Below are 16,866 nucleotides of genomic sequence, written 5' to 3'. Positions count from 1 at the left end.
TCAGGTCATCTTCCCTCAACTTGATCCTCAACTTGTGTCAAGTATGCTGAAGATGACTCAACTTAAGGGACCAAGCTGAACTTAGAAGCACTTTGCGCCATCCCTGATAGACTTTTGTGCAATCCAATTCCAGAAAGTCTCATGCCATAGCCTCATGTAGGTCACTGTAACAAAGAACAAACACTTTTCTCAAAGACGCCCAAGTTAGGCACTCTAACCAGACCATCTTGAGGTTAGATGGACCTCATGCTGTCAAACCTGTAGGGTTTTTGGCGCTGCTTTAACAAATGGCTCTCCTTGAGCTCCTCTAGATGCCTATAACACAAACTCCAAAAACCCTATTCCACACCCCCTTGTAACCCTAACCCTAACCCTAACCCTAACCCTAACCCTAACCCTCTCAACAACTTTCGCGAGCACTTTCAAGTTCACTGCCACTGCACGCGCACCAGACGCAAACACCCTCTGCGAAAGTTGTTGGGCCACTCTACAACCAAAATGGGGTCTTGTTCTGATAGCTGAGAGCCAGGAAAGTACTGCTTGGTAAGCCAAATGACTCCAAATGCTCTCAACAACTTTTGCGAGCACTTTCAAGTTCACTGCCACTGCACGCGCACCAGACGCAAACACCCTCTGCAAAAGTTGTTGGGCCACTCTACAACCAAAATGAGGTCTCATTCTGATAGCTGAGGGCCAGGAGAACACTGCTTGGTAAGCCAAATGTCTCCAAATGCTCTCAACAACTTTCGCGAGCGCTTTCAAGTTCACTGCCACTGCACGTGCACCAGACACGCGCACCCTCTGCGAAAGTTGTTGGGCCTCCCCATAACCAAAATGAGACCCCATTCTGACAGCTGAGAGCCAGGAGAACACTGCCTGGTAAGCCAAATGTCTCCACAACAACTTTTACAAGCCAATCCAAGAATGCCAGCATAGACTCAAAGTTTTTGAGCCAAAATGCACACTCTTTTGTGCCTCGAGACCCAAAATTCTCACGCCCACGCTTGGTCCACACCCCTCGATGAAGCTTGAACGTTCCCGCGCCCTTCACTCCCGTCGAGATCTGTCTGCGAAGCTGAGTCACGAGTGGAAGCCTTGGTTTTATTGATCCTCGATGGCCGTCGAGCCAGGCCCCTCCAAGCGAAATTGTGAGTCGCGGCATGTCTATTCAAATTTCTTGTCTCACTCGCGAGACATGATTCTGCACTGGGTCATCGAGCACTCCAAGTGGATGAATTTGGACAGCCGAGAGCCTGGGAGAATGGGAGGCGTGCAAGCAGGATGGAGAGGGTCTGAACGTGCTTGCAAGGGGACTTCACGCTCTGATCATCTGCTCGCTCGGTGACGCATGACTCGACTCGACTCAGGGGATGACTATTTATCTACATGATATCGTGGCGTGTGACAGTGCGCGTGGAACTGCGTAGCTGGCGACAAGGAATAGGGACAAGGACTCAGAAACGATGCGTTCAGGCTGGGGCAGCGCGCCGCAGATTGTGTGTTGATAACAAGCAACGTAGTAGGCCCCGGCTCCGACACCGACAGAGATAGCTACGGCTACCGCGCCGATGACTCCAATGCTGGTCGTCAGAGATGGTCCAAGGTAGGGGCTCCACCACGGCGCTCCAGGGAGGTAGGTCAGTACGCCCGTAAATGTCGTGCTCCAGGCACCCCGCCGGACTGCGGCATCATGTGCATGGCCCGCCTGCTGAGCATCTCGCTGAGCATCTTGCGGAGCTGACCTTCTCTGTCGGTCGGCGAATGTGCCTGCGTTGGATCGCAGCGCCTCTGGCGAAATTTCAGACCTCCACTCCCGAAGTAATGCCACGTCGTCATGACGGTCGCGTTCTTCTTTAGTCGAGTCAGGGTCCCGCACCACGGTACACTGAATGATGGGAGTGTTCGGTGGTAGCGCATTTACAAAGTCTGCACGATGCTCTTCATGTTCCTGCGGGCGGTCGCTGAATCCGTCGTAGTTGTGGATGTAACGAATGTCGATTTCGTCTCCACATATATTTTGGATTTGGCGCAGTCTGGTGGCAGCATCGTCAAGAAAGGGAGTGCGCCGAATGTAGTAGATGACTCCAATCCAGCTGCGAAGCTTGTCAAGTAGCACTCTGGCGTCATTTTCTGCCCAACCATTCGGCTGCGAGAGCATGCCCTGGCCTCCGAGTCCTGGGATATCTACCAGGAAGACGGTTCTTCTTTTGCCGTTCTCTGCATCCACCACAAACTCTCCAATCTTGGCCACGATCGGCCAGCGGGTTGTGTTCGCTCTGCGACTGACTCGTATCCGGCGATCTGAAAAGAGGAGCCCCACAAAGACTTTGAAGATGCTTGATTTGCCTTGAAGAGAATCTGCAATGAGAGCCAAAACCTTGTCCGAGCCTACGAGCATGCTTTGAAAGCGAGTAACGTCTCCGTCCCCAGAGCATTTGTAAGGCACGCCCGTGACCATCTCATTTCTTGCCCCTGGAAGACGCTCGAGACCTGGATGGTCATCCTCTTGAGGTCTGCGGGCCACAGGAGGGCGATGAGGAGCTGCTGTAGGAGGCGGTGGCGGTCGCGGTCGCGGTGGCCTTGGTCCTGGTCCTGGTCCTGGTGCAAGTGGCTGAAATGCAGTGGCAGAAGGCAGGATTGGGATGTAGGCGACGACAGTGTTCGTGTAAGTGGGCCACTGCGCAGCAGTAGTCTCAGAAATGTCGCAATCGTCCAGGTAGTCTTTGATGCTCTTCAAGTAGTGGTTTGCGGAATATCTGCCAAATGCCTTCAGCGCAAACCAGGCCACATCCGCACTGAAATTATAGCTGGTACTGATTACGTTCCACACTATGTTCAAGTGAACGTCGGGCCCGTCCCCGCAGCAGTACAGGGTCTGGGCGACAGGTACATTGAGCGTATTGAAGAGATTGGGTGGCGCGTTGAGCGTCGTCAGATTTGGTAGCGGCCCTTGCATCCCTGTTTCGATGCGAAAGCTGGGTGGCTGACCTGGGGAATCGATTGTGAAGCCGTAAAGGTTTGTTTGGGTTCTTGATCGTTGGCGGAAGAAATGCAGCAAATACTCTGCATGGCTTGCACCAAGAGAGTGACCGATGAAGGTTACCTTGTCCTCGTCCAAGTTGACTCCGAGTTCCGTCAACAATTCTTCAACCTGCCTGCGGAGCGCGAAAGCGTCTCTTTGCCACTTGTTGAATCGGCCAGGCCGCGCGGTATCGAGCAAGAGGCGCCCGTCTTGGAAAAGGTCGCGTATATTCGAAGTGCCTTTGATCGCAATGATCCATTGTCTTTGTTCTGGTGGAGTGCTGTTCCTTTGCCAAATCCAAATGACCCCGGACCGGGCAACCCGCACCATTGTATGGTCCCATAGTATCGCGTTGTTCTGGAGAAGTCCGGGCGCTGCGTACGTCCTTTCGCATAGGCTCAGCACAAAGGACATCTTTGCAAAGTCTTCGCGTTGAGCTATGTGAGTATTCGGACGGGCGCGTCTTGAGATGGACCGAAAGGCGGAGCGGGCCACGAATGCGACGAGGATGACCCAAGGGAGGAGAACTACGAAGTTGAAAAGGATAGGCGCAGAATGCGAGTCGGACCAGAGCTCGAAGAGCATCTTGGCTGCAGTGATGGTCGGCAGTATGGAAGCGTCACAGTGAGGGGATGGGCGCCGAGTGGCAAGGGAATGAAGTCAGGATCGAGATGAGAGGGTGTGAGGAGGAAGACGAGGTGGAATGTCGATCGAGCGCAGGGGGAGCGCGAAGGGAGCTATGGTGGTGTAAGATGGAGAGTGGAGACCTGTGATCAGCGGTCGCGAGATGAGGAGAGCGGGGGTTCGTCGAGGTGGGACACATAAATCGGCGCCTTTAAATAGGCGTTTCGCAGCCTTTCGGCTTTGGTGTGGCATAGCACGCAGATGCCCATCTAAAGCAGCGCTTTGACTTTCGAGGAGCAAAGTGCCTCGAGACTCTTGACTGCACTTACATATAGGGACGGAGAAGGACCCTCTCACGAATCTTGAATCACAATTTCGATTCACACACTCGTGATGCACGATTGATTTTGATCCTGCACGATTAGCTCCGTGTTACCTGCGGCAATCAAGCAGCACACCGCGTGACCATCGTGCATGCCGTCCGCAAGCAGCGTGAACATGCAGGAACGTGAGTGTGAATGTTTGGAAGCGTACCCCGGCAGCTCGCGACTGTAAAACTTGGTCCCGCGACCGTGGCCCGTGCACAAGTCTGAGTGCGCAATACTGTGATCCTCTCGTACGAGGGATACGCGCAAGCAGATGCAAAATGGCGTAATCCGGCTCACTGAATTTCGACCGCGACTCTTGATTTGTGACTTGCGAATAACTAAAACTAAATCAAACCCTGAATCATCAATGGTGGTTCGTAGTGGTTGTGATCGCAACCAACACAACCCTCGCTTGACTCAAGTCGATGCGCGGTGCGAGCCGTGGACTTGGCTCCTCACTTCATCAACATTTCGAGGCCATAACGGGCCGTCAGGTAAGTCGATGGACTTCGCGCGGCGCTGTAGGCCAGACATTCAAATCGCCGAAGCTCACATGCGATGTCTGGTTTGCTAGAGGTGTTGTCGCTGAATGCAGTCAGCCCATGTGAGTTGGCAGTCTACGTAGTCACCTCAGATGGACGTTGACAAAGCAAGCTCTTGTGGGTTGAAATGCGCTCCTGCATTGCTAGGTTGCACGCGCGAGAAAGTGCTTTGTCGGGTGCACTATTCGTGACTGCTCGACATGATGGGCTCACGGGCTCACGGGCTCACAATCGTAGAACTGTCTCTTCCGACATTCATGTCTGTAGAGAGACGGAGCACGCGCAAAAGAGCAACGTGAGATTCTGCAGCAGTCCACACCTACAGCGCGAGGGCAATGAGACCACTTGAATCGCGGTGAGCTCTCGTGCGCTTGCTCTGGTGCATTGGCAGCGCCTTGTGAGGTTTGCGCGAATCGATGCTGGAGTCGACTGCTTTGGCAAAACTCGTCGCTTGCGAGGTGAAAAAGTCGAGCAAGCAGCATCCATCGGAAACTAGAGTATCACGATGGCAGCAGCCTAGTTCCAACCCTACACTCGCTCCGCACCATCACACGCGTGGCAGATGTTTCGCAGCACTTCCAATCACATCCAACAGCGACTGTCTTGGCGGACTGCGTACGAGATGCGCCAGCTCAAAGTCGTGCGTTGGCGACGCACGACCGGAAGCGCTCCACGACGGGCTCGAGTGTAGGCGATGCGGAGAGCGTAGAGGCGACGTGCGGCGCTGCTGTGGCGGATAGGCCGCAGCAGACGAGCTCCAAGCAGGGCTTTCAGGCCGACGAGACGGAGAGTCGGGCGAGTAATCCGCGGGCAAAGCGTTCTCGTGCAGGGGTGACACTACACCTGAAGGGCTCCAAGGATGTGTCTCTGAATGGCCAGGCGAGTGTTGCGTGGGCAGAGCATTCTCGTGCAGCGGTGACACTGCCCCTGACGGGCTCCACGGAGGCGACGACGAGTGCGCGTGCTCGTTCGCGTGCGGTACAGAGAGATCACTGAGCGGGCTCAACGCCGGAGTGCGCGAGTGCTCGCGCAGCGGCGAGACCACGTGGGATGGGCTCCAAGGACGCGTTGAACGTCGTGGACTGTTCGAGACACTGCTAGACTCGCCCACATCAGCGTCATGTGTCGTTTGCGGGGTCGAAGAATGCACCTCGTGAACGGTGGGCGACTTGCTGCTACTAGAATCAAGCGCAATCGTCGTGCACGCTTCACCTCGGCAGTAGCGTCCCGAGGCGTCGCGAGGTCGCTCAAGCGGCGCGGACTTCTCCGTCGTCTTTGGCCGCTTGTTGGGATTCAGACTGAGAAACTGTCCGCCCGGTCCATGAGGTCTGGCGTTCTTCGCCTTGCGTTCTTCGGGCGTCAGCAACTGCCTCTGGTCTTGCTGAGCAGGCGGCTTTGGTTGGAGCTTTGCGAGGGACAATTTTTCAGCGCGGGCAGCGCGTCTGAGCCTCGCCTCGTGCACGACGTCGTAGTAGGACTTTTCTTTGGGCTCGGCTGGCACCTCTCGTTGCGGCTCTTGTTGGATCGCTTCCTTTTTGCGTGAACCTCTTTTACCACCACGATTGGTAGCGTTGGAAATCACCGCTTCGCCAGGGGCATTTCCATGCTCGTCGAGCAAGTCGACCTCGACGCGACGGGGATACCGTCCAGTGTGCGTGCGGCGATACTTTTCGACATCTTCGTCAGTGGCGGGCGCCTCGTGGACATGTTCGTTGGTCACTTTGCCGTACTTGACGAAACCGCGACCGGATGCCATGGGAATTTTGTGCTCCACGTTTCCGTTAGCATCCCTGATGGCTCTACTGGGAACATTCGTCGCGTACACCCTGGCATGAAAGTGCGTCTTTGGCATATCTGGCGTCGGCGACTTGAATCCAGTCACTGGAGTCACGTACTTGGCGTCTGGGAATTGCTTGACGTAGTCTTTCGCACTCAAGGCCATCGTCCGGCGATGGTCCCCGTTTGAGATGACTGTGTTGCTGCTAAAAATGACTCGCTTGACGAGCTGCGTGCACCTCGACGAGTGAGCGGGGCGCATCACTGAGCTCATGCGCACACGTGCTCACCTGGGTAGAGAATACCGCCTGGCGAGGCCGCGTCCACAAGTCCCGCTTGTGGGGAAGCGAAAAGGCGACGGTACAGAGAGATGCTAGCGTGACGGCGACAAAGGGTCGCACTGTGGCAATCATGGTGGCAAAAAAAAAAGGGAGCAGGATGAGAGTGGAGAGGGCAGATCGCATCCATCGAGTCGGATCAGTCTCGCTTTAAACGTGGACGACCAGCGGCAACACCAACACGGCAACCTTTTGCGCTCCGTCACGCTCTGCACTAATGACGCCACTATCGGTGATTGCCGCTTCGAGATCGATCGTTTGGATGGCGAGCGCGTCGCGTCGCTTGACGTGATCGCCCAACGTGTTCAGCAGAACTTCCATCGTGGCGCAGCGTGGCGGTGCAGCGGACGGCTCGGCGCATTTCGATCGGCCCATTTCGATATTTCGAGCGCGATCTTGCCAGACACGCGTCGAGATGTCGAATGGAAGAAGATTCGGCGACCTCCGTCTGACACGGGCGTACATGCGGGCCGAGAATCTCAAAGACGCCGTCCGACGTCCGCCTCCGCGCGCGTTCACAATTGACGCTCGCTTGCTTTTTGGTCTTGCTTTGCTATGCGAGCGCCTGGCCCGCTCACAGAATAGGTGCTGTTTTGAGCCCGTGAGAGAGGCGCTGGAGCGTGAGCCCAAGGTGCGCCCGAAGCAGGCGCTGGAGCGTGAGCCCAAGGTGCGCCCGAAGCAGGCGCTGGAACTTTTGCCCAAGGAGCGCCCGTCGGAACCGTCGCCGCCGTGGTAGCACCGCCACGAGCGGGCAACAAGTTGGTCGAATCGATGCGCGTGGTCGCGCCAACGCCGACCTTTTCGCCATTCTCCCCGCCATCCCACACCAGACCGACGCTGCCAAAGGGCAGGTGCTGCACCACAGGAAGCTTTCCAAGACACTCTGCTTTCCACATCTTGATCATGCCTTGGTGCAGCTTCACCCAGTTGGGCACCGTGGCCGAGATGTTTTCGAGCAGCGGCGAGTGCTCTCGAAATGGACCGCGCTTCTGGACGTGGATGCGGGCGATGGACGAGGTGAAGAGGTTTGGCAGCGGTGCTGTACCTCGAAATGCTAGCAGAGCGCAAGGCGATGATCCCGCCGCCGGCTTGTGAGACGACGCAGCAATCTCTTGCGGTCTATACTCGCTTTGCACTGCGAGCGGGGCAAGAGCGAATGGTCGTGAGTGTGAGCGGGGCACGGCGATCGCGATCGCGAGCAACAACGCCCACCGCTACTGACGCCGCAATTGAGCTGCTCCGATGATGTAAGGCACGAATTGATAGTCGTCCTGTGTGCGCGAGGCTACTAGATAAGCGTCGAAGCTAGCTGCTCGCGACACTCGCGACACTTGAGCACTCACGAGGCCCCATACGCCGTGACTGCCAGCCGGTTCTAGACCATATCGATCTTGCAAAGACCAGACGGTGCGCAGATAAGCGGGCAGCACGCGCGTAGCCAGCTCCCTCTCGTAGCCTTGCGGTGCAAGCGTTTGCCCGATCGCATGCGCATCCACCTCCAACGGCACCTGTGTCTGAGCGCCCTCTGCAGGCTTGACCGCCTCAGCATCGTCTCCTTGCAATTCTCCAAACACGCCCAGCTGGATGAGGGCGAGCAGCCAAGCGAGAAAGGCCAGCTCATGACCAGATCCGTAGTCGATGCGCACCCAGGAGCCAAACGAGCCGAGCAGGTAGCCGCACAGATCGGGAATGTGCGCATGTATGCGCTCAGGTAGTCGTTTGTGGAGATCTTCCACGCGCTGCGAGCGTTCGCGAGTATTAGCGGGTGGGCTGCGTGACGGGTGAATGCCGTGACAGAGTTGTTCGCGCTCACCTGCTCCAGCCTGGCACCCCAATCCCTGAATGCCAGATTGCCGAACCTCTGCGCGCCAGTGTGTGGCTGAATCTCTGCGGTCCACTTGTCCAGCTCCTGCAGCACATCCATCACCAATGCGATGCCGGCATTGGTAGGCGCTGCATGGTTGGTGGAAGTCGTGGTGGGACAGCCGACAGCAGCTTCGCACAGTCGCTCCACCAGCAGCACCAAGAGGCGATGCGCTGCGCTTTTGCCCATCCAATGAGCCAGCTGCGCATCGCTGTGGATGCGCGACTTTGTTCCAGTGCTCTTGCTCGCAGCCGCAGTCGCAGCCGCAGCCGAGGCAGACGAAGCAAAGCACAAGGCTGGCAGCGATCGAGCGGATGCGATGGCGCGTGCAGAGGTCAAGGATCGAGTGGGGGCAGGCGTGGCGAGTGGAGGTGCTGTGCTCTGGCCCGAGGTGGCGTGCACAGATCGCAGCGGTGCGGCCATTGCGAGCTGTTGGCAGTTGTGGTGGTGGTGGTGATGGTGGTGGTGATGGTGGTGGGGTGCGGGTGCGGGTGCGGGTGCGGGTGCGGCGTGGTTGAGCGCACGCACCATGCTTGTTGCTTGCGGTCGCGTGAGCCAGTTGCCGTGCATCGAGTGAGTGGAGGCGCGGCGCGTAGCAGACCCCCGCGCATGTACGGCCGAGCGAGAGAGAGAGAGCGAGAGACGACACGACACGCGAGAGAGAGAAGCGAGTCGAGCGACTCACACTCGCGACTCGCCATGTCGTCGGACGCTCGCTCTCGCTCTCGCAGTCGCAGTCGCACTCGCACTCGCAACTACCCTCCACTCACCCACCCCTCACCCATCGCTCACCCCACACTCACCACCCGTCACCATGTCGCGCCGTGGTCGCGCCTTGGGTCGTCCCTTGACCAGCGGCAGACCTTCTGCAAACCCTGCCTCAGACTCGTCCAGACCATCCAACAGCGCCCATCATGCCAACAGCGCTGCCGCTGCCGCATCCTCCATCTACTCGCAACCATCTACGCGCGAGCTTCTGCAAGGCGGTGTGAGGAGGGACTTTAAGGATCCCACTGGGCGCGTAGGCGAGTTCTCCGTGAGTGATCGGCGGGCGGCGATGACGCTCACACATCGCTCACGTCGCTCACATCGCTCACATCGCTCACGTCGCTCACACCCCCTCACTCGCATCCCCCCCCTCCACCCACAGTCGGCAGAGGACAAGTGCCCAATCTGTCGCACAGATCGATTCCTCAATCCTCGCCTACGACTGCTCGTGTCGCCGTGCTACCACAAAATGTGCGAATCCTGCATCGACCGCATCTTCAGCTTGGGTCCTGCTCCCTGTCCCGATTGCGGTCACGTGTGCAGAAAGAACCAGTTTGGCAGTCAGACCTTTGCTGATCTCAGCATCGAGAGGGAAGTCGACATTCGCAGGAGGCTCGGCAAGCTGTGCGTGCGGGTCGTGTGCGATCAGGGCCAGCGCGCTCGGCGCGTGTAGTCAGGTGCGCATACACGAGCTCATCCTTTCGTCCCCCCTCCTCTCCCGCGCAGCTTCAACAAGTCGCGCGACGAGTTTTCGACGCTGACAAGCTACAACAATTACCTGGAAGAGGTCGAGACGTTGAGTGAGTGCACGGGTGAATGTGCGCGTGCGCGTGCGCGTGCGCGCTGACACGCCCCTTGGCCCAGCCTTTAATATCATCCACAAGGTGGACCTGCCAGCCACAGAGGCGCGCGTGGCAGCGTACGAATCCGCCAACAAGTCTTCCTCTGCCTCCAACGTTCGCGCTCAGCAAGCCGCATCGGAGCAGCAGCGCCAGCAAGAGTCCGCGTTGAAAGCGTTGCAGGTGCAGCGAGCTCGCGAGAGGAGGGTTAGGCACGATGCGTACAAGCAGCAATTGCAGGCGCTTCAAGAGTCTAGTGCGGATGATATTGCCAGAGGCATCGACGTCAGGGGCAGGCGGGAAGACGTTGCGCGCAGGTACGAGAGGCAAGAGAAGCTCATCGAGGAGCGTCACAAGGTGCAAGATGCTGCGGCAGCTGCTGTTGGCAACTCCGAAACGTCCATCGCTGCTGCACCAAGCCGCCAACAGTGGCTGGTCGAATCGCTTTGGGACTTTGTGCCCGCACCGCTAGCCACGCTGGACGACTGCAGTTGGGCGTACGACTTGCGAGACGCTCCCTCATCCCTCGGCGGGCCGGACGTCAGCAAAGGCTACGTCGATCCATGGGCGCTGGAGAAGCTCGACGGGGATGCGGGCAGTCGTTTCAGAGCAGGAGGCTACGACTACTCCGAGGTATGGCAGAGGTGCATCCGGGCTAGCATCGATGGGCTAGCGATCAAGACGGCGCGCACGTAGACGAGACGTTGCAGTCATTCTCGTCGCTTCACTCCTGACAGCGCGCACATAGAGGACATGTCGCATATATTCGCATCGCTTCACTCCTTTTTCTTGCCTGGCGTCAACCTCGGTGGTCCCTTTGGCGGCGGTGGGATGTGCGACGCGCCATTGACATGCGGTGCTGCTACAAAGGGCGAAGCGCCGTTCGCATGTGGGGGCGTCGCGGCCCCATTCGCTGCTGCTGTTGGCGCCGCGCCCCACGCCCCTCCAACAACTTGCGCTGCGCTTCTGCGTCCATCCACGCCGGACGAAGTCGAGTCCATGCCCATTCCGACACCACCGTACATCCTACTCGCAGGAGTGGCATTGCGCGAATTGCCCCAACGATTCGGCACTGGCGGCACGTAGCCTCTCTCCGGTGGCGGTGGAAAGGCCTTCAATAGTAATCGATGCTGAAAAAGTAATTTCGCTCCCGCGTGAGCTGGAACGCTCGCGCGCATGCACATGCGCACGCCCACTCACAGCATGTATAGTCAACCAGAATATCGGCAATCGAGGGGGCAGCAGTCTGGACAGCTGCGCGACTCCCGACATTCCTGCACCTCCGGCAGACGTTGGTGTCATTGCGCTTCCGCCCGTAGGTGCCACACGAGGCTGGGGCGATGCGAGCATGGCAAGGACGGTGCACTACCGGGGCATGCGAGTAAGACTCTGCGGCCGCGCAATCGCACCCACGCACACACACTCACAAATGGAAAGCAGACCATGAAGAGCATCACGTTGAGCAAAGGGCTGGGGTGGAAAAAGCTGACTAGTGTGGAGGGCAGTCCGACTGAGGAGGGAGGGGAACGCGTGTCAATGATTCGTTCTGGGCAATGCCTTGCCGCCTTACTCACAGGCTACAAAGTAGGCCCACCTAGACTCTGCATATCTCATCCTCTGTGGGGTCAAGGCGACTTTTAGCTGCTCGTCCTCATTGCCACTCTACGCCTCACGCACCCTATCCAAACTCCATCCGCGTGCGATCCACGCTTGTTCGAAGCTGCACAGAGTGGGCGCGTATGAGTGGGCGTTTGGCTCGTCTGTACTTTTCAGCATCGGGCACGCACCAATAGTAAGCATCTATGAAGCTCTGTGCGAGTGCAGTGCGTAGATGTGAGCTGTGGAGTGTAGACGCGCGTGCGGGCGCCGCCCAACCCACCATGAAGAAGAAGGCCAACGGTCTGCCAATGTACGGCACAAGATCGAGCAGGTAGCAAATGAGGACGTAGTTGAGCACCAAGATGACGCGATATGATTCTTCCAAGATGCGTCGAGATGTGCTGCGTGAGGGATTGAGCGCCGTCAACATGGCCCACGGCCGACTGGGCGCTTCGGTCACTATCCGACGCTCACCCCGCTGGCAGCTTGACGGCATCGGCCACGCCAACGCTCATTCCTCGCAGATGACCAACATTGCCCCTCCTAATGGCGTACACTGCATTGGCCACATCCACAGTCCAGCTGGCAGCCAAAAAGTAGCACAGCCCCAGCAGCGGGTAGAGGAAAAAGACCTGCATGTATGAAGTGTGAGATGCGTGAGCCGAGTGAGCGCAGTCAGCGCAGTCAGCTTGCCCATACTGGCCTGTACGCACATGACCGAATCCCGTCGCTGATTCGCCCTGCTGCCTTTGGAAGAGGTGCGAGGGAAAGAATGCGATTTCGAAGAAGAAGATGGCGCCGACGACTGCGAGGGACAAGATGGATCCCTTGGCCAGACCGTTGCGAACGTCGGGCGATCTTGGTGGAGAGGGGGGGAGCAAAGGCGGCGCGCGTGTTGTGAGCGTCGTGTTGCTGTTGCGAGCGTCGTGCTGCTGCTGCTGCTGCTGTTGCTCGCTGCATACATGCCAATGCCCATGTCCACACCCATGTCCACACCCATGTCCACACACCCACACCCGCTCTGCAAGGCCGCCGCGACCATCTCACCTGCGAATGACGCGCGCAGCCTCTGACCAGCGCATGCCGTCCACCCATCCATCCCTGGCCCAGCTGAGGTGAGCTTTGGCGCTCTCGACCATATTCAATGAGGGCAGGCTGCTAGCTGGACCTTTGGCAGACCATGGCAAATCCTCCGTCCTCCAACCCGCATCGTAAGATTCGTCCAGCCTAGCATTCGCGCCGCCTTCCACATCCAAGTCGATCGATGCGGAGAGCGATAGCTGAGGTCCGCGATGCGTGGGTCGTCGTGAAGACATGCTCGTCGATCAGAGAGTCGAGTCGAGTCGAGTCGAGTCGCGTCGAGTGGAGTGGAGTGGAGTGGGAGAGTGGCCGAGAAAGGTATGAGCAAGTCCGAGTCACAAGTCACGAGGCACGGGGCACGAGTCACGGATCGGAGTGGTGGTTGCGTGTCACTACTACCATAGAGGCAGGCTGGCTGTATGCGAATCTGCATGGCATTCACGATTCACGTGATTGGTGATGTGATGCTGCACTCAAGACTAACGCCATTCGCTTCGCGCGCGCTGCCTGGATGCACGGCTGCCAAGTGTCGCGCTACCGCTACTCTTGACTCAAGACTGCTGCCGCTGCTTCTCGTCGCGCTTAGCCCACACAACACATCGCCACGACACGTGACCCGCCATCATGCGTGCGTGCGTGCGTGCGTGCGTGCAAGAAGCTCTCTCTTCTGCTGCATCCAAGCAAAGCAGCCGCGAAGAAAGTTGAGACGGGCGCACACGCACACGCGCACGCACAAGGCGCAGCAAGTGAGCACGCCAACGTTGAAGCTCACACATCCTCACCCTCACACCACACACCACACACCACACACCACACACCACACACCACACACCACACCCGCGTCTTCCCAACATGACGCTGGACGGTACATCTTCCTCTGCGCTGCACATCAGCTACCCAGCTAACAGCGCAGCCACATCGCGCACCACCAGCCGCGTATCCGTGCATCCAGTCGCCCTGTTCAGCATCCTCGACCATTACCTCCGTCGCAGCGACCCCGAACCCGCTGCGCCAAAGGACGCGGGCGATCAGTATGGCGCAACAGCAGCACCAGCAGCACCATCATCGAAGCCCTCTGCCGCTGCTGCTAGCAGCACCACTGCGGCGAACCCCACTCGGGTCATCGGCACGCTGCTGGGCACGCGCGTAGAGAACGAGGTGGAGATCAGGAATTGCTTCGCAGTGCCTCACCACGAGACGGACGAGCTGGTGCAGGTGGACATGGACTACCATCGTCAGATGCTCGAACTGCACCAGCGCGTCAACCCGGAAGAGATCATCGTCGGATGGTGAGTGGTGGTGGGGCGGGCGGGCAGTCGCTCTGGAGCGCGCGCGCGCACGCACTTCCATCAGCGCCGCTCATCGCAACCCACACACACATCCACGTCCACGTCCACGTCCGCGTCCGCGCCGCGTAGGTACGCCACAGGCCCATCGCTCAATACGTACAGCTCCCTCATTCAAGACTTTTACTCTCGCGAGACGCTGCCCAACCAGGCAGTGCACCTCACAGTCGACACGGATGTCGCCAAGGCCAACACGGGCGTCAAGGCATACGTCAGGTGAGCAGCACCGCAACGTCGCACCCATGTATGTATGCGCATCTTGCTCACTCCCGCTGGCACACCTGCGCGTACACGCACACGCACACGCACACGCAGCGCGCCCCTCGGACTCACACCAAAAGCAGAGAGCGCGGTGTTTGTGCCTCTTCCCGTCACCCTCCTATCCTCGCTGGCCGAAAAGCCTGCCCTCTCCTTGCTGGCCAGCACCACCGCGCCTCAGCAGCACGGAGGAGGTGTCATGCTGTCGGACATGGACGCGCTAGCAGCTTCACTCAGACAAGTGCAGAGCCAGCTGACCCGCGTACTGCAGTACGTTCGCGACGTCATCGACGGAAAGAGAAAGGGCGACCCGGTGGTGGGCAGGTATGTCATCGATGCGGTGTCCACCGTTCCCATCAGCAGTTCCAGCGCCATAACCCAAGACGGTGCATCACAGCTCGAATCGCTTTTCAACAGCCATCTCCAGGTGAGCGAGGGCGAGGGCGAGAACGTTTTCCCTGCCGCTCGTGCTGACGTGCTTGACGTTGCCTACCGCTCGTGCTGACGTGCTCTTCCCACGCCCCTCACAGGATGTGCTCATGATCTCTTACCTCGCCAACGTCGTCCGTGCACAAGCAGAAGTATCCGCCAGACTTGCCATCCTCACTTGAGCCAGTCACGTGTGCTCGCCGAAAAACACACACACACACATGCGAACAGCTCTGGTCATCACACACACACACACACACACACACACACACACACAATGTATTACATGCGCGTGCACGCTGCTTGCTCATTCACTTGGTCGACGTGCGCCTGCTGCTGCTTCCCGGACTCCTCTGCGCCTGAGTCTCGCGCAGCCTGAGTGCCTGCACCACCTTGTTGATGCCGGCGATGCGCCTATCGTCCTTGCGCAAAAAGTACAGCTTTGCCCTGCGCGCTCTTCTCAGGCTGCCCTGCGTGCGAGTAGCCTTGCTGGCATCTGCGCGGCTGATGACCCTGATCTGCTTGAGCAGCGGGCTGTACAGATTGAACCTCATCTCCACGCCCAGCTTGTTGACCAGTGTTCGCAGCACAAAGGAAGTGCTCAGTCCGCGCCTCCTAACGGCGATGAGGACGCCGCTAAAGGATGTAGAGTTGGTCTTGCTGCTGTTGCTCCACGTCTCTACCAGCACCACGCTGCCTGCAGGAACATTCTGCCGCGACTTGCGAGAAAAGAGGGCAGACTTTTCGCCCGTCGGATCGTACGATGCCCTCATATCCGCAACGAATGTGTCCATGCTGCCCTGCCACACCGACTTGACTAGAGGCGGCGGCGTGATGTATGCCGGCACCTCCTCCACCTGCTCCACCACCCGCGCAGACGTAGAAAAGGGGTACTCGGTGCCTGCGGTTGTGTGAGTGTGTGTGTGTGTGTGTTGTGTGTGAGCGAGTGCTCAACAAAGCGATGCTCGACTCGACCTGACCTGACCTCGCCACTCACTTCTGCTCGCGCCATGCACGGACCCTGGAGCGCGATGTTGCGGTCCGACAAACCCATCCCGTCTTGCTTGCGACGTTGACGCTGACGCTGAGGTACTGGCGATGGATGTCGACGCCGCCGTAGTCGCTTCGGCTTCCCAGCGCTTCGCAGAGGTGGAAAGCTGCTGTTGCTGCTGCTGCTGCTGCTGCTGCTGCTGCTGCTGCTGCTTCTTTGCGATGACTGCTATGCGTGCGCTGCGTGAAGGGGTGGGGATGGTGGAGATGCAGAGATTGCGCATCAATGGCGCCAGACTGGACGTGGATGCGCGCATCTTGAGCAAGGCTGGGCGTGTGCAGCGAGGGGCTCTTGGTGACGCTGACTCTTGATTGGAAGGCAGAGAGACGTGGAGCGCTGCTCAAAAAGTCGTCAAGTCCTGATGCGAAGTGACGAGTGACGAGCGACGAGCGACGAGCGACGAGCGACGCGAGCGACGAGCGACCAATCGCGCTTCGTTGAAGGCATCGCTCCACCAAGCGAGTCTTGAGTGTAGCCGCGATGGGGTGGGTGTGATCGTCAGCGCGCGGCTTTCTTCAGATGAAAGTCACGTGCATGGGTGTTCGGCCGCCTCTGCCAGACGAGAGCACGCGCGCCACGTGGGAGATCTGATCTGCATTCCGGGGGCGCGCGCCTCTCTCGTGCGGCAGGACACCACTCAGGCGCGTTTTCAGGCCGCAGCTGACGCTCAAGCCTTGGAGAAGTCGCGGTCGAGGGACGGTGCGCACGCGGCAGCGCGGGCAACGATCCAAGTCCAGAAGTGATGCGAGGGAGGCAGCAGCAGCAGCCGCGCGGGCGCCATCTGCAGTCGAACGTGACTTGGATGGGCTTTACCACCACTCAACCTTCCCTACCTCATCCATTCACCCACCTCGCACACCTCAAGAAACGTGAGTATTCCCGGTCCATCACATTCTCCCACCTTCTCGGCATCCTAGCGATCAGACAAGAGTTCTCCCGCCATCCCGCTCTAAAGAGCTGAG

The 16,866-nt window shown here is 58.5% G+C and overlaps 6 protein-coding genes across 6 annotated transcripts; 2 read left to right on the top strand and 4 right to left on the bottom strand.

The window, feature by feature from the left end:
• Window positions 1-1,346: 1,346 nt before the first annotated feature.
• IE81DRAFT_325599 (hypothetical protein) lies at window positions 1,347-3,970 on the bottom strand. The gene has a single exon (XM_025514571.1). The coding sequence runs from the start codon at window positions 3,605-3,607 to the stop codon at window positions 1,379-1,381; it is 2,229 nt and encodes a 742-aa protein (XP_025367592.1). The 5' UTR covers window positions 3,608-3,970; the 3' UTR covers window positions 1,347-1,378.
• A 3,719-nt stretch (window positions 3,971-7,689) lies between these two features.
• IE81DRAFT_325597 (hypothetical protein) lies at window positions 7,690-9,001 on the bottom strand. The gene is made up of 2 exons (XM_025514570.1): window positions 8,484-9,001; window positions 7,690-8,409 (listed from the first exon to the last, which is right to left on the bottom strand). Exons 1-2 carry the CDS (start codon window positions 8,955-8,957, stop codon window positions 7,885-7,887), a joined length of 999 nt encoding a protein of 332 aa, XP_025367591.1. The 5' UTR covers window positions 8,958-9,001; the 3' UTR covers window positions 7,690-7,884.
• A 347-nt stretch (window positions 9,002-9,348) lies between these two features.
• Window positions 9,349-10,837, top strand: IE81DRAFT_349285 (CDK-activating kinase assembly factor; the record flags this gene model as incomplete). Its single annotated transcript, XM_025516373.1, has 4 exons — window positions 9,349-9,570; window positions 9,685-9,926; window positions 10,029-10,102; window positions 10,167-10,837. The coding sequence occupies 4 exons, from the start codon at window positions 9,349-9,351 to the stop codon at window positions 10,835-10,837; spliced, it is 1,209 nt and encodes a 402-aa protein (XP_025367590.1).
• An 80-nt stretch (window positions 10,838-10,917) lies between these two features.
• Window positions 10,918-13,196, bottom strand: IE81DRAFT_316664 (hypothetical protein; the record flags this gene model as incomplete). Its single annotated transcript, XM_025512566.1, has 10 exons — window positions 12,788-13,196; window positions 12,454-12,598; window positions 12,215-12,372; window positions 12,021-12,141; window positions 11,929-11,951; window positions 11,819-11,861; window positions 11,716-11,758; window positions 11,569-11,651; window positions 11,342-11,506; window positions 10,918-11,271 (listed from the first exon to the last, which is right to left on the bottom strand). The coding sequence occupies exons 1-10, from the start codon at window positions 13,054-13,056 to the stop codon at window positions 10,918-10,920; spliced, it is 1,404 nt and encodes a 467-aa protein (XP_025367589.1). The 5' UTR covers window positions 13,057-13,196.
• Window positions 13,197-13,591: 395 nt separating this feature from the next.
• Window positions 13,592-15,162, top strand: IE81DRAFT_368311 (Mov34-domain-containing protein). The gene is made up of 4 exons (XM_025517137.1): window positions 13,592-14,109; window positions 14,239-14,382; window positions 14,482-14,851; window positions 14,955-15,162. Exons 1-4 carry the CDS (start codon window positions 13,673-13,675, stop codon window positions 15,033-15,035), a joined length of 1,032 nt encoding a protein of 343 aa, XP_025367588.1. The 5' UTR covers window positions 13,592-13,672; the 3' UTR covers window positions 15,036-15,162.
• Window positions 15,142-16,387, bottom strand: IE81DRAFT_325594 (hypothetical protein). The gene is made up of 2 exons (XM_025514569.1): window positions 15,851-16,387; window positions 15,142-15,754 (listed from the first exon to the last, which is right to left on the bottom strand). Exons 1-2 carry the CDS (start codon window positions 16,125-16,127, stop codon window positions 15,165-15,167), a joined length of 867 nt encoding a protein of 288 aa, XP_025367587.1. The 5' UTR covers window positions 16,128-16,387; the 3' UTR covers window positions 15,142-15,164.
• Between the last annotated feature and the right edge of the window lie 479 nt (window positions 16,388-16,866).

This window comes from Ceraceosorus guamensis, assembly GCF_003144195.1.
Source record: "Ceraceosorus guamensis strain MCA 4658 unplaced genomic scaffold IE81scaffold_68, whole genome shotgun sequence".
Classification (NCBI taxonomy): Eukaryota; Fungi; Basidiomycota; class Exobasidiomycetes; order Ceraceosorales; family Ceraceosoraceae; genus Ceraceosorus; species Ceraceosorus guamensis.
This window is presented reverse-complemented; position numbering and strand designations above follow the sequence as displayed.

Bases quoted from the DNA above. Each gene is read 5' to 3' on its own strand.
- IE81DRAFT_325594 (XM_025514569.1), bottom strand. From the start codon at position 16,127: ATGCGCAATCTCTGCATCTCCACCATCCCCACCCCTTCACGCAGCGCA. The intron at 15,755-15,850 runs GTGAGTGGCGAG...ACACAACCGCAG, and splicing joins CGTGCATGGCGCGAGCAGAA to GCACCGAGTACCCCTTTTCT.
- IE81DRAFT_368311 (XM_025517137.1), top strand. From the start codon at position 13,673: ATGACGCTGGACGGTACATCTTCCTCTGCGCTGCACATCAGCTACCCA. The intron at 14,110-14,238 runs GTGAGTGGTGGT...CGCGCCGCGTAG, and splicing joins GAAGAGATCATCGTCGGATG to GTACGCCACAGGCCCATCGC. The intron at 14,383-14,481 runs GTGAGCAGCACC...ACGCACACGCAG, and splicing joins GGCGTCAAGGCATACGTCAG to CGCGCCCCTCGGACTCACAC.
- IE81DRAFT_325597 (XM_025514570.1), bottom strand. From the start codon at position 8,957: ATGGCCGCACCGCTGCGATCTGTGCACGCCACCTCGGGCCAGAGCACA. The intron at 8,410-8,483 runs GTGAGCGCGAAC...GAACGCTCGCAG, and splicing joins GGGGTGCCAGGCTGGAGCAG to CGCGTGGAAGATCTCCACAA.
- IE81DRAFT_325599 (XM_025514571.1), bottom strand. From the start codon at position 3,607: ATGCTCTTCGAGCTCTGGTCCGACTCGCATTCTGCGCCTATCCTTTTC.